At 41.8% G+C, this 13,734-nt stretch overlaps 2 protein-coding genes across 3 annotated transcripts; both read left to right on the top strand.

The window, feature by feature from the left end:
- Positions 1-8: 8 nt before the first annotated feature.
- Positions 9-6,829, top strand: chek2 (checkpoint kinase 2). The gene is made up of 15 exons (XM_088428030.1): positions 9-113; positions 1,453-1,726; positions 3,033-3,157; positions 3,220-3,352; positions 3,426-3,516; positions 3,586-3,682; positions 3,755-3,808; positions 4,107-4,171; positions 4,236-4,335; positions 5,182-5,268; positions 5,335-5,498; positions 5,804-5,919; positions 5,993-6,078; positions 6,202-6,270; positions 6,688-6,829. The coding sequence occupies exons 2-15, from the start codon at positions 1,459-1,461 to the stop codon at positions 6,787-6,789; spliced, it is 1,557 nt and encodes a 518-aa protein (XP_088284156.1). The 5' UTR covers positions 9-113; positions 1,453-1,458; the 3' UTR covers positions 6,790-6,829.
- A 399-nt stretch (positions 6,830-7,228) lies between these two features.
- Positions 7,229-11,313, top strand: ciz1b (cdkn1a interacting zinc finger protein 1b). Of its 2 annotated transcripts, none has more exons than XM_088428343.1 (8): positions 7,229-7,307; positions 7,844-7,954; positions 8,195-8,259; positions 8,336-8,470; positions 8,571-8,665; positions 8,732-8,813; positions 9,288-9,392; positions 9,463-11,313. In XM_088428343.1, exons 2-8 carry the CDS (start codon positions 7,867-7,869, stop codon positions 9,586-9,588), a joined length of 696 nt encoding a protein of 231 aa, XP_088284469.1. In that variant the 5' UTR covers positions 7,229-7,307; positions 7,844-7,866; the 3' UTR covers positions 9,589-11,313. The 2 variants fall into 2 exon arrangements, with proteins under 2 accessions (XP_088284469.1, XP_088284477.1); XM_088428351.1 differs by having other exon boundaries at positions 8,735-8,813.
- Positions 11,314-13,734: the final 2,421 nt, after the last annotated feature.

The following is a 13,734-nucleotide window of genomic DNA, read 5'->3' on the forward strand; positions in this document are numbered from 1 at the left end:
TGACGTAAGAGGAAATCGAGGCCTGTCTTTCCTGTGAGGTTCAAGCTTAAACTCGACGAGCGCGCGTTGCACCGGAAGAAGAGGACGCTCGCGTGTGCAGTACACCAAGCAAGGTAAAAAAAACGATGCTCTGCCCTCCCTTGCTTAGTTCGGCATCGGCGTTTTTAACAATTAGCCGGGCCTACAAGAAAAATTTGGAACCTGTTAGCTTGTTTATGGGTCGCTTAAGCGACGTGCCGCCTCGATAACTGCTCTTGGACCAACTTCGGCCGTGGGGGAAAGGGCACCTTTTCAGAGGACATTTTGGAGACTTTCCAGAGGCTTTCTGATACATTTGCTCACAAATTTATATCCCATGCGAACTGTTGTCAGAAGCTTCCTTTACTTGCGAATGGGATTAGTCTCATGCTCGCCTCCAGACTCGTCCGCATGGGCGGTCATAGGAGACGCCCCCCTCCCCCCTTGATGGGCGTGGTGTTGTGGTGACGCCATTAGCAGCAGCCAATCCTGTCGGCTAATTTCAGTGTTAGCGACGGAAACCGTTATTTCCATCACTTTAACTAAAAAATAGTAATGGAAAAAAAAGCTTATTGAACCACTAAATCAATTTGAAGCAGTTGTGTTGAGTGCTTTAGAAGCGTATGAAATAAATCTGTGGCGAGTCAACGTTACACGATACAATTCTATCTCAGTCAATATGTATAAAACTATATTGGATTTACATTAAAAAGAACAATTGAAGAATCATTCAAACTAAGGCACTGTTGTGTCAGTTTTAGAAAGTGAAAAATGAAACGCTTGTGCAACAGGAAACTGATGATGATAATTGTATAAAATGCTTGTGTAACTGACTGAGCAACCGACAAATTACTATGCACACTAACCAACTTTTGTATGAATCCCTAGACTCAGTCTGTTGTGTGTGAATGAATAACTATACCAAATGCAATTGGAAATTAATGCGTATAATTTAATGTTACATCGCTGTCCCTCTTAACTCCATAATGGGTGCAAAAGCGCTCCTCTCTAGTAACCTACAACATAAGAGATCTTGCCCCTTGATCTTTATTAAATTAACTGACCACCTGGAGTGAGATGGTTCAAAAAAAAACTTACTCGAGACATAAGAATGCCTCGTTTCTGCGGTCAGGTGATTAATTATTTTTTTTTCCCCACCGGGAACAACAAGACACCTCACCAACATATTTTGATACATCTGCCTCGAGTGCTCGGCACAAGTCGACCATTTGACATCACTACTAAAAATAGCCGTTCAAAAGACTGGCTCTCAGTTCATTTTAATACTTCAATGTTGCAAAACGGAGACCTTAAGTAGATTTAGGCACATTTGGAATTATGCCAAACAAGGCTTTATTTAGACATATGTCTTTTTATTGTCTAACATTCATCGATGCATTTTCTGTATTTAAAATATGTTTATCCAATTTGTAGGATCCAATGTCCCAAGAGATTCCACATGAGGGGGACCAGCCCCAGTCCTCCTCTCAGCCGCGGTCCACGCTGTCCCCCTCGCAGGTCCAGTCAAAGTCACAGGGTTCCTCCAGTAACTCCAGCGGCCCCACATCAGGCAGCCAATCATCCAGCGGCTCAGGAACACTGAGCAGTGTGGATACAATTCCTCTCACCTTACCGTCCGTCCCGGAGGAGCTCGAAAGTCAACCTTGGGGGCGCCTGCTCCCCATGCAGCCTGGATTTTGCGCTCACGGTATTCGCCTTATCTTTGTTTTAATTTCAATCAAAAACAAAACATGCAGAGAGTTTTCAGGGTCATCAGCATCTCTTCTAAAATGGAGTGAAAATAAAAAGTATTTGCTCCCAGAAGTTACAGTTCTATATTGATCTTTTATTGCAGTGGTTCTCAAATGGGGATGCATGCAAGCCTGAGGGTACGTGAAGGCACTCCAAGGTGTATGTGATATTATATTGAAAGATAAGAGAACCACTGTTTTAGTCAGATTTTCAAAACGGGCCAATAAATTGGCTTGGCTGATCATCATTCTATCCCTTCTGATTCACAAAATCAGACATTGGCAAGTTGAAACCCTTTTTTGGTTTTGGAAAACAATAATCAACATTTTTGCCGATTTTCTGATGAATCTTAGGGATCAGATATAACCAAATCAGAATTAATTTATATTTGTACATTTTCTCCCCTGCCAATCTGATATGATGCCCTGTTTTTTAACTGTGGAATTGGAAATGTTTTTTAATCTACATCGTTTAATTCACAAAATAATCAGCTGATTATTATTATCATGTCAAAGATCCATTTTACCTGTTTTAGTGCGATGGATGAGAATTGTCATCTTTTGATATAGCAAAAACATAATAAATAATAACATTACTGTCAAATACTTTCATATGGAGGTTAGCTGACACCCTTGACTAATACTTACCTAACCCAATTGAGCACTGTAGTGACAGCTGTGACCATTGGATGGCAGTATTTCCACACACATAACATAACCTATATGCAATTCTAAGTAAGGAATGGAAATCAATCTTTCATATGATATCAACCACATTTACATTGACATAGCACACAAGATTCTGTTGGCTTTGAAAGATGAGTGGAAATGCTAGATATACTGGCCCTCCAGATGTTTCCCTTTCCGATAACACTTGGTGCACTGAAAGAGTTAAATTAGTAATTAGTAAATGAGTTCAGATAATTATTAGTTACATTCTTTGTTAGCTTAAAATCAAATTTAACATTGGCACGGATGCTTCACTTCTATCACCTCATATATGGCCGTTTTATGTCCAAACTAGCAAGAAGAGGCCTGCTGGCTACTTTCTGTTTGGTTGCATAGCAACAAGCGCTAATATGAGAAAGGTTGCTTTGGCACTGCGGTGTGGCCATAACATAATGGTTGAGTTAGGACATTCAACACATGCCATGTCATCACAGTAATTTTTCGCATTGTCCTTTTCTTTTAGTTTACTGCATTGATTATGTTCAATGTGTTGAATGTTTGTCGCGATCATTTTGTGTGTCTTTTGGTTTTCAGACTGCGTGGAGGACGAGTATTTGTTTGGCCGAGACCCCAAGTGTAATTACGTCTTGGACGATCCCGATCAAAAAGGATCCTTACGATTCCGAATTTACAGCAAGAAACACTTCAGGATCTACAGGGTAGCTCAGGCTCCTTGCTTTCCTGACCTGACCTTTCCTTACTTGACCTTTCCTGACCCCAGGAAGGCACCGAGGTGTTCGTGCAGGACCTGAGTAACAACGGGACCTTTATTGACGGGAACAAGATCGGACGCAATAAGAAACTTCCTCTGGTCAACAACGCCGTCCTGGCGCTGTCGGAGAATCGCAACAAAGGTAAAAGTCGTTGCGGTGGACATCGCCACGATGAGCGCCCCGGCCCTAATGACGACGTCGCGGTCTTGCGCAGTGTTCGTCTTCATCGACCTGATGTCCGACCAAGAGTCCACGTTACCCCGGGAGCTTCGTGACAAATACCTGCTTACTCGACGGATCGGGACGTGAGTGTGCTCGGCTGTGGTGTCGTTTCCTGCGGGCCTGATGTCACTTCCTGTTTGGATGCGTTTCAGGGGCGTGTGCGGCGAGGTCAAGCTGGCGTTCGAGCGGTCCACGTGTAGAAAGGTCGCGGTGAAAATCATCAACAAGAACAACTTCAAGTCTGAAGGAGTGAGTATACTCCGTTCCTTGACTCCGCCCCCTGATGCTCAACATCCGACCTCTGTCCTCATCCATTCCCAGACGGCTACGAGAAATGCTGAAATGGAGATAAAAATTCTGCAAAGGATTGATCACGTGAGCTTGTTTGTTTTATTTGGTAATCAATAATATTGCGATCGTGTAACGGTATTTTTTTTTTCTCCCAAAAATTGCTGAATACGTTGAGTATTCTTTTAAATGACTGCAAGTCTAAGTGGTAGCACATAATAGTGCAAAAGATTAAAAAAGAACCTTAATAAATCTGATGTTTTTAGTTTTAAAAATAAACAGGAGGAAGGGATCATTTGGGGGAAAAAAACAATGGTTCTTTTTCAAACTCGTCTGGTCAGACAACGTCCCCCTGATTTATTGTCCCCCTGTGCTTTGTCTTCAGCCTTGCCTCATTAAGACGGAGGACTTCTACCAGACAGATGACAATTACTTCATCGTGCTAGAATTGTGAGTTGTGTGCGTGCCAGCGCACCTGCCTTTGCGTGCGTTTGCTAATGGCGTCGTTTAACAGGATGGAGGGCGGCGAGCTTTTCCATCGTCTCAAATCTCAACAGCAGCTAAGCGAGGCCACAGCTAAGCTTTACTTCTACCAAATGTTGAAAGCCGTGCAGGTGAGAGGACAGCCACACACTTATTTAATTTGCTTATTGACTTTTGCCGGTAAAAACACCTCTATGATTCGTCTGAAAATGTATACGTGATATAAATACAGTAAACAACTCCTGGCGAGCATCACGTTGGGGATAGATGAGGAGTCTGTTAAAACACGCTGGGAAGAATTTCGATAGTTTGACTCTACTCGAATTCTCCACCTTTGTTATAGAGTAGTGTTGTTTGTATGCTGTAGAATCCATTTACTGCCACCTATAGTATGGGAGAATATCGTCTGACTGTGGGGGAAAGCCTCTCCGAGTATGCAGTGCTGCAAAACGTGTGCCGGCGCGTCAAGTAAAAACCAAGCTAGACTTTTCCTGCAGGCTTCTTTTCAGCGTAGTGAATTTCAGCCCAGCGCAAATTCAGGAAAAAAAAAAACATTTCGTATCATGCAACAGTAGGCTTTTTATTTGTATGAGGACGCGTGGATTTGGGGGATTTTTTTGTTCTTGCAGCTTTCGCTGTAGAGGAGTTTTACTGTGTACACAGTGCGTGTGTGTGTATATATATATATATATATATATATATATATATATATTTTTTTTTTTTTTTTTTTTTTTTTTTGAATGGGTATCTGAATTTTTCCAATTCAAAATGACTGAACATATTTAAGACAAATGTTACTGCAATACATGTATTCACTTAAATCTTAAATCATTAAACCTTATCCAATAACTGTACTGTTATCCCTTCCCTTCCCTTTGGCTGTGGTCTCACGGGGAGAGCCATGGTTATAGTAGCATGTGTGAGTTTCACGAGGGAGATGGGCATTCCTACAAGACAAGTGTATTCTGTGTGTTTAGTACCTGCACAGCCAGGGCATCATCCACCGGGACCTGAAACCGGAAAACATTCTTCTGTCATCACACGAGGACGAATGTCTCATCAAGGTTGGCGCACGCTGTCGCGGCGACACTTGAGCAAAATCGCAGGACCCATGCATGTGTTTGTATCAGGTGACAGACTTCAATCAGTCTCGGATCCTAGAGGAGGCGGCCCTGTTGAGGACACTGTGTGGGACGCCGTCTTACCTAGCACCAGAAGTTTTGACGCATGCCACAACCGGCGGATACGGCCTGCCAGTTGATGCCTGGAGCCTCGGCGTGCTTCTCTTTGTTTGGTAATTTGGAGGCCTGTCTATGTGTTTGTGTGAATGTTTCTGGCTTTTTGAAATCCTGTGTATGGCTGTTTGCGAAGATGTTTTTTGTTTATATGTGTGTGTTGGGGGATTGGTGTTTAATGTTAATGTTTGTGTCCATTTATGTACTTTTATTTTTGTGTAATAAGAGTAAATTTAAAAAAAGATATATTATTTTTATGTGAGAGTTTGGTTGTGTGTTTACGTTCACACGTCAGTGTTTGCATTGCGCGTTTGTGTATGTAAGGTGTTAATGTGTGTACATGTGTTAACATTTGTGTGCGTAGCCTATGCGGTTACCCGCCATTCCACGAGAACTTCTCAAAGCTGTCGGTGAGCCAGCAGATCACGCAAGGCCAGTTCACGATGTTGCCGGCCAAATGGCGAAATGTGTCTGACCAAGGTGAGCTCCTCATCGTCATCCTCTTCATCAACATCATCATTTGTCATGATCCGCTCTCATGTGTGTGTGACAGCCAAAGACGTGGTGAGGAAGCTTCTGGTGGTATCGCCCGCCAACAGGATGAGCATCGACGAGGCGCTCCAGCATCCCTGGATGCAGGTCCTTTTAGTTGTCAGGACAACCGCCGCCATCATCATCAACAGCCTGATGGAGGTCCAAAACAGGATTGTGTGTGTGTGTGTGTGTGTGTGTGTGTGTTTGTGTGTGTGTGTATTTGTGTAGGACCCCGCGATGTTGGAAAAAGCGCACCGACTGATGTATCCACCTGCTGATGCTGAGCACGTTGCCATGGTAACTAGACATTCATATAGTTCACTAACAGCAGAATATTGTGAGGAAATGCTAACTTCCTTAGCATGTTAGCACGCTTCAAAGTATGCTAAAAACTAGCGATTACATTAATTATTTACATTAATTAACATTAATGCGAGTACATTAATTATTGGTGACTCGAATTAAGATGCTAGCTCAAGCTGGGGCAAAGAGCTAATGGTGCAATGCGGAAGAATTTATGTTACTAAATACATGGTTATACCTAAAGTTAACAAATAGAATTAGTAAAATTGAAAAAATAATTTTGCTAACCAAATAAAATGTAACAAATGAATGTCACTAGTGCGTTTGAATTAAAAAAAAATCAATTTTAGAGTAAACAAAGACTTAGGGTGCCACTTTCAGCCAGCCAATGAGAATCATTTTTGATGGCAGGAGGAAGAGTCAACGCCATCATCATCAAGAAAACGACAACGAGAAGAACAGGATGATGAGCAACGTCCTGCAAAACAAGCCCCGCCTACTAGCATTCCATAATGCACATGTACATAGTACAATAAAGCTATTTTTACACATACCGCTTCATGATGTCACTTTCTGTTGTTGGCTGGTTTGTTGTCACAGCAAGCAGTGTTGTATGGAAGTGTTTGTTTGGGGCGTCAAGAGGGAATGAAAAGAAGAATCAATTTTCAGTTTGTCAGTTGTCCGCTTTCTAAAAATGGAACTTAGCCTACTGGCAGATGTGAGGTACGCAGCCAGTCTGAGACTGGAAATAACACTGGCGACAGTGACTTGAGAAAAGTCGCTAAAGAAAAATAAATCGGAGGGTCCTCTTGCGACAGAAGTAACAACCAAAAACTTCAACCAAACCAGATTTATGTAGAGGCAATGCTTGGAGCGTGCAACCTTGTGTTTCTCACTCCGGTCCTCTAGATGGCGGTAGTGCACCTAAATGGTAATATGCCAGCCGCCCTCCAAAAAGAAAAAGCTAGAATGTTTCCATGTAGCACTTAAGCTGCCGCGGGAGTTTGACCATCGGGCACGCTCAAAATAAGGTAACAATTTCTGTTTAAGTCACGTCGAGTATGTAAAGCATGTTGACGCTGCCCGTTTGTCAGAACCGAGAAAGCGTTTCGGTGGACTGAACACGAATTTCCGTTAGCCTAGATCCGCATAGAAAAACATGCCACTAAATATTATTGCCCTTGTTTGCGAGCAGTTTTAATCACGCCGTATGTACTTAATAACCTTTTGGAAACTATGACCATATCACAAAGTTTCGGCGTCCTTGTAATTTACGAATGTGTCAATTCATTATATTTGTTTCAATAAAAACGTCACGTTAGGACACGACAAGATGATATAGATCAAGTATTGATCTTTTTCAAAGTTTTGTTTTTCTTTTGAATACTGCGGTGATTTCTTATGTTTTCATATTCTGCACATCTGGGTTATAACATTTAAATATATAACTCCCAATAGAATATTTCCTTGAACATCAATGGTCAACAAAATTGCAAACTCGGCAGTGCTTTTATGAAATTAATTGTCCTGTTTGCAGTATAATGACGTGTCTGCGTGTGTGTGTTAGTTAACACATCAGAACCAGTCGCCATGCTGACCAATAGCAAGGAGGTCACGGGGTTAGATGTTCAACCAACAGGAGAAAGCGATGATCCAGTTGTGCCACTGCTAACCAGGGGTAAGCATTTTACACTTTTTTTTGCTGGTTCGTCAATCTTCAGCCATTGGTCCATTTTTCTCAAGCTAAATATTGTAATAGTCAATGTGCCCATTGGTGATTTGAATGGAAAGGCCTCCCAGAATGCTTTGCTCGCTGGCAGACAGACAGTCCGTCAGTACCGATAAACTGCAAATATCTGCTGCTAACATGTTGGATCTTTTGGCCATTACTGATGTCCACATGTGTGCTTGCTTTCAGATGAAGTTTATCCTCCTGAGCAGCAGGAGGCAGCACAGAGTCATGACACCAAAAAAACTCCCCAGGTGATTCATACATCCTTGCAATGCAGAAAACGTTAATTTGAGTGCCTAACGGTTGTGCGTGTGCTTGCACTCCCAGAGCTCGTGTACCTTGAAGGTGACCATTCAGCAATGTGGCGACAGTCGCGAGTTCAAAATGGATGGCAAGCAGGAGGTGTCGCCAGGGGCGGGGCTTCGTTGTCACATGTGTGGGGTCACGTGTCCCTCTATGCAGGTGAGGACGCCAGAATGGCTACGTGACCGACACTTGAAAAGAGACATTTCCAAGGCCAATTACAACCGCGTGGTTGTGTGTCCACTGTGTGCGTTTTCAGATGTTTGCGGAGCACATGAGAAGCTCTGATCATATGACCAAATGGAAGGAGATCACACACTCCGTCAGCGTCATGACACACACGCTCCCAAACAGGTGAGACCACACATGCATGCTCACACATTTGCTCTGTGATTATGTAGTGTGAATATATTTGTCCAGCAGACGGCGCCGCTGGTGCGATACATGTCAGTGTCACTTTAATGATGACGTCATCAGCCATCGACGAACCAAACAACACAAGGTCAGATTTCCGAATTATGAATATTAATATCCCCCTTCTGACATCAAAGTGTTAAGGCAAATGTAATTTGTTTGTTGTTTTGCTTTAGAACAACACAATTTGACCTCCAGTAAATCTTGTTCATATTCTTTATCTACTGGATTTACCTGTAAAATATTTCATACACTTCGCTGACTGATTTCACACAAGTAGCTAACGGCTAATATATTTATACAGTCAGTAAAAATCATGCTGCGAACGTGAAGCTACTTGGAAGAACTAAGTTATAAAAAATATAATTTCATAAATATGTTTATAAATCTTGTAAATTATTTTTTTCACGGTGTGTGTCTGGTTGGGCGGTCGCAATCACTAAGACGGGAGTTCCGTTTTTTCTGCTCAGTAAAAGAACGTACATAACAACCAAAAGAGGGCGCCCCAACGCTATAGTATATATAATCTGTCTATGTATGTATTGTATGTGTATGTATGTAGGCCCGTAAACGTGCATCGCGGCCGTTCTGCGCAGATTGCCGCCGTCACTTAAAGACACCCAGAAAGTTTGTGGAGCACATGAAGTCAGACAAGCACAAGCAACAGGTCAGAGATCGTCTGTCCGCCCGCTCACGTGCCATTTGCGCAACCAACAAATGTGCCCATATCCCCAAAGGTGCGAGGGAAGAAGGCGCAGGAAGAGGAGCTCATCACCTTGGATGCCATTGGGTGCTTTGAGGAGGAGGCGGAGACGAAGCAGGAAGTGGGATTAGGATGTGAGGAAGAAGAAATAGCTACTTGACAGGTGGCATTTTTCTACTTTATCCACTCCTAATGGACAAGTTGGACTTATGTCTCTCTCGTGGGACATTTGAATCATGAAACGAGACATTGTGTCCATTTTTTTGTTTCTGCCCTTTGACACACCTGATACAAATTATCAGGAGTATTCTGCGGAGCTTGCTGATGAGATGATTATTTAAATCAGGTGTGATGCTGGCAGGAGACATCGAAGACCAGTAGGGAGCGCTGTCTATTCAGAAGACTTAATCATCCACTTTCTTTGCTGTCATTTTAAATTAATTCATGACTGAAAATTTGGCCAATTTGAAGAAAAAAGGCGTAAAAATGAAGATGAATTTACTAGTGACGTGAAATTATGCTACAAAGGGAAGAATATGGAAGAACTCAATTTAAAATAAATAGTTGAATGGGGTTTAAAAACGCCCCAAACAACAAAAAGAGAACATGAAAAAAATTCCGATAACACAACACTTTTTACTGAATTTTCTTCCTTTGCGAGGAAAAAGGCCATTCACTCTAAAACGAATTATGTTTAAAAAATAACTAATTTATTGGTCAAAAAGAACCAACCCAAAATTGAATCAATTTGACCAAACTTTGACCTTTTGAGTACATATTTTGGTAGAAAAGGTTGAAATACAGAGCTGTCACAATTTACAGATTACCTACCGCAAAACATGAGATAAGGCCCTCCAATGCTCCATGATTTTGTGCAAATCCTGGATTCCAAAAGTAGGCGTGGCATACTTTCATTGACATCATAAGGCTCTACCTGTATTACTTGTAGAATAAACAGGTAAATTGGAGATATGTTACTTGGGAGAAAAGTAACATTTTGATTTAAAATTTCATACGTTTTCCCAGAACGAAACACACAGCTGTTTTTTCGCGCTGAATACAAAATTTTGTTTTCCATTTGGAAAAATACGTGCAATATTTTTTTTTAATCAAAATATTTTTTGTATGATATAAAAAAATGAACGTTTAAAAAAGATCTGTTTTAATTCAGGATTTTTAAGCTAGTTTGCAGAAAAAAAGCTGCCTGCATGTTTGTTTTCTTAATACACAAACAATCATGTAAAATGTCATGATTTGTCATCGAGTCTCAGATATTTTCAATGGTCCTCGAAAAATGTCCAATTGCGTCTCATCAATGGACACAAAATGCTCATTTAATGACAAAAATCTCCTCGTTTGTGACGATGCCATCAAACGTTTCTAAAAAGTGAAGATGGAAGGAAGCACTCGCGCATCGGGCAGCCGAAATGTTTGTGTGACGCCCATCAAATGTACAAGGACAACCCAAAACACAACAAAAACACACTGTGGACCGCCATGATGACTTATTGATTTGTCCAAAAAGCAGACGCCTGTGCATGAGCGTAACCTTGACGATTTGGACACGCATGCAAACAGTTCATACCGGCAACTATTCACAAGAAGTCATCCTGTATTTCTTGAAGGGTTACTTGCATTTTTTTTGAATGGCTGCATGCATTTGGAAATTATTTATCAATTTTAAAAGAATACTTTTGACGCATGATTGGACGATTTGTTGTATTTTCATGTGAGTAGTTATCTCATGCAGATAATATATTTGCCCTGAAAACGTTTTTTTTTTCAGCGCTGTTTTGTTTTTCTTGGGTTAAATGTTTTTCAAATGCCCCCCCCCCACCTTCCAATAAAAGCTCAGCTGCCTCGAGGTCACAAGGGCCTCAAATGAGTTCCCAACGAGCTTTCTCATTCTCTTTATCCCAGTTTGAATGTGCGTGCATGTCTTTTGTCATTGACGATCCATTAAGTCCAAGGACGGGTCCTTGTCATCCTTGTGATGCGTGCGCGCTCTCTTCCCCCGAACGCGCACGCATGCAGGTGACTTTTGATGATGTCTTGCGGAACTTGACTTTTTCTCTAGCACGAGCAACACCGAAAATCCCACATGGCGTCTGCCTGCGTGTATGTTTTAGTTGGGTGTCAAAGTGTCAAAGTGTGTGAGTGTAATTTTTAAATTTGTGAATGTATATATGCTCATTTATCTGTAAAAAGAGGTGTGTACATTTACGTATTCGCGGAAGAGTGTGTGCGTGGCTGTACGTGTGAATGTGGCACAATTTTTGACAATGTGCGTGTGTGTCTTTAATGTCTATCTGTGCGTGTATATAAGTGTGTAATGTCAATGTGTGTATTTGTGGAAGTGTGTGTGTGTGTGTGTGTGTGTCTCACACTGGGAAAGGATTTTCCTGTGGTGTGCGCGAGTGACGCGTGAGTGACGGGCGGACTCCCCCAGTCCTGGACGCCCCGCGTGGCCGATCAAGCGCGCCCACCGCGGCTAACCTACAATTAACAACAATTAGCCGCAATTAGCGTGCCACGCTACCATGACGACAGTTACCATTAAGTGGAAAAATGAAGCCTTCCAGTTTGCTGTCATCACTTCCGGTGCGCGGGACAAACGCATTTTTCATGTCGCATGCCGGTGCACCCAAACCATTTCACATCCTGTCAGTTTTGCCAGGGAAGTAGCACGAGTGGTTCGTCCACGGGTGTACAGATGATGTGCGCTGTCAGTGGGGGGTCCGAGCTAATGGCTGCGAATTGATGAGCGTGTCAATCACGGCGAAGAGGCGGAGCCCCGCTGAGCTCAATTACTGTTCGCATACCTGTCCTTCGACGTCTCTTATTTGTATTTTTAGTAAGCTGATATTAGCTTAGTGCGCTAATTAGTCACACATCTCAGTCAAATGTGGGAATGCTAACGCGCGGTAGCATGCATCTTCATAACCTGTGAGAACCATTGCTGTCCAGAAGGATGAATTTGGTGTGCGTTTGTAATGTTAAACATTGAACATTTTATATATATATATATATATATATATATATATATACATACACACAGTGAACCCTGGTTTACGACATCCCTGCCTTACAATGTGGACCGTGACGTTTTTTTTTGTCCCCTCTTTACGCCCCTCCCCTTCTTTTGTCCCCCCCCTTACGCCATTTTTATCGCCTAACAACATCAGGAACAATAACTTCTGTTCTCAAACATGGCGGTCAATGTGCGTGCTTGACCACGCTCATACGTCATGCGTCGCTCCTTACGTCTGCTATTGGTCTGCGTCCCAACTGCGGAACAGATTAATCTCTTAAACCGGGGCACACACACACACACACACACACACACACGCACAGTATATATATATATATATATATATATATATATATATATATATATATATATATATATACTGTGCGTGTGTGTGCATGTGTATTAATGATATAAATGGGAAAATCCATTTTGATTTAATGAAACAAATGTATTGACTTAATGTTGTTGCATTCTTGAATGGTATCCCACCCCATGTATGAAGAATTGATAAAACTGGTACACCCTAATATATATATATATATATATATATATATATATATGTATATATATATATATATATATATATGTATATATGAAAAAAGAGAAATGAAATCTTTTCACCTCAACCAGTCTCATTAAATGCTGCACTTTATTTATTTATTTTGTCGTCTTTTTTTCCTCCTTTGGCTGGCCGTGAGGAACTTTTCAATCCAAGTCTGTAAATTGACTTCATTAAACGCACGCGCGGAGTGCTAATGAATTGACGCAGTCGTAATGGGCACGAACACAATAAACACTCATTAGTAAGGCATGGGAACCCCCCCACCCCTTCCCCATCTCTCGTATCCCCGAGGACACAGCTGCTTACAAACAGATGGACACTTTTAACGTGGGACACTCCACACTCACGAACACACACACAAACACACAAAGAGCAGCTGGTGGTGGTTGGTACCTGACACAAACACACTTTGCAGCACATGCAACTGCTTCTGGTGTGTGTGCCCTTGTGTGTGTGCAGGCGCGCTTGTGTCTACTGACGCAAAGAATTGTTATTATTAATAAATTAATATTCATTATCATCAATACGACTGCGACTAACAATATATGAATCTCAATTCATTTTCTCATGATCGTTTTCTATTCAGTGGAAAAAACATGACAAAATGTCTTGTACTTCATTCTACACTAGAGCGCGTGTGCGTGCGTGTGTGTGGTGGGGTTGAGAGGTCAAGTATTTCTCAAGTCCTCATGAGACGATGAAAGGTCAAAATG

Source organism: Hippichthys cyanospilos, chromosome 1 (assembly GCF_059441005.1).
Source record: "Hippichthys cyanospilos isolate Australia breed blue-spotted pipefish chromosome 1, RoL_Hcya_1.0, whole genome shotgun sequence".
Classification (NCBI taxonomy): Eukaryota; Metazoa; Chordata; class Actinopteri; order Syngnathiformes; family Syngnathidae; genus Hippichthys; species Hippichthys cyanospilos.

Excerpts from the sequence above, each read along its gene's own strand:
- chek2 (XM_088428030.1), top strand. The coding sequence starts at position 1,459 with ATGTCCCAAGAGATTCCACATGAGGGGGACCAGCCCCAGTCCTCCTCT. Across the intron at positions 3,517-3,585 it reads CTTACTCGACGGATCGGGAC|GGGCGTGTGCGGCGAGGTCA; the intron begins GTGAGTGTGCTC and ends GATGCGTTTCAG. Across the intron at positions 5,269-5,334 it reads AGGACGAATGTCTCATCAAG|GTGACAGACTTCAATCAGTC; the intron begins GTTGGCGCACGC and ends TGTTTGTATCAG.
- ciz1b (XM_088428343.1), top strand. The coding sequence starts at position 7,867 with ATGCTGACCAATAGCAAGGAGGTCACGGGGTTAGATGTTCAACCAACA. Across the intron at positions 8,814-9,287 it reads GACGAACCAAACAACACAAG|GCCCGTAAACGTGCATCGCG; the intron begins GTCAGATTTCCG and ends GTATGTATGTAG. Across the intron at positions 9,393-9,462 it reads CAGACAAGCACAAGCAACAG|GTGCGAGGGAAGAAGGCGCA; the intron begins GTCAGAGATCGT and ends ATATCCCCAAAG.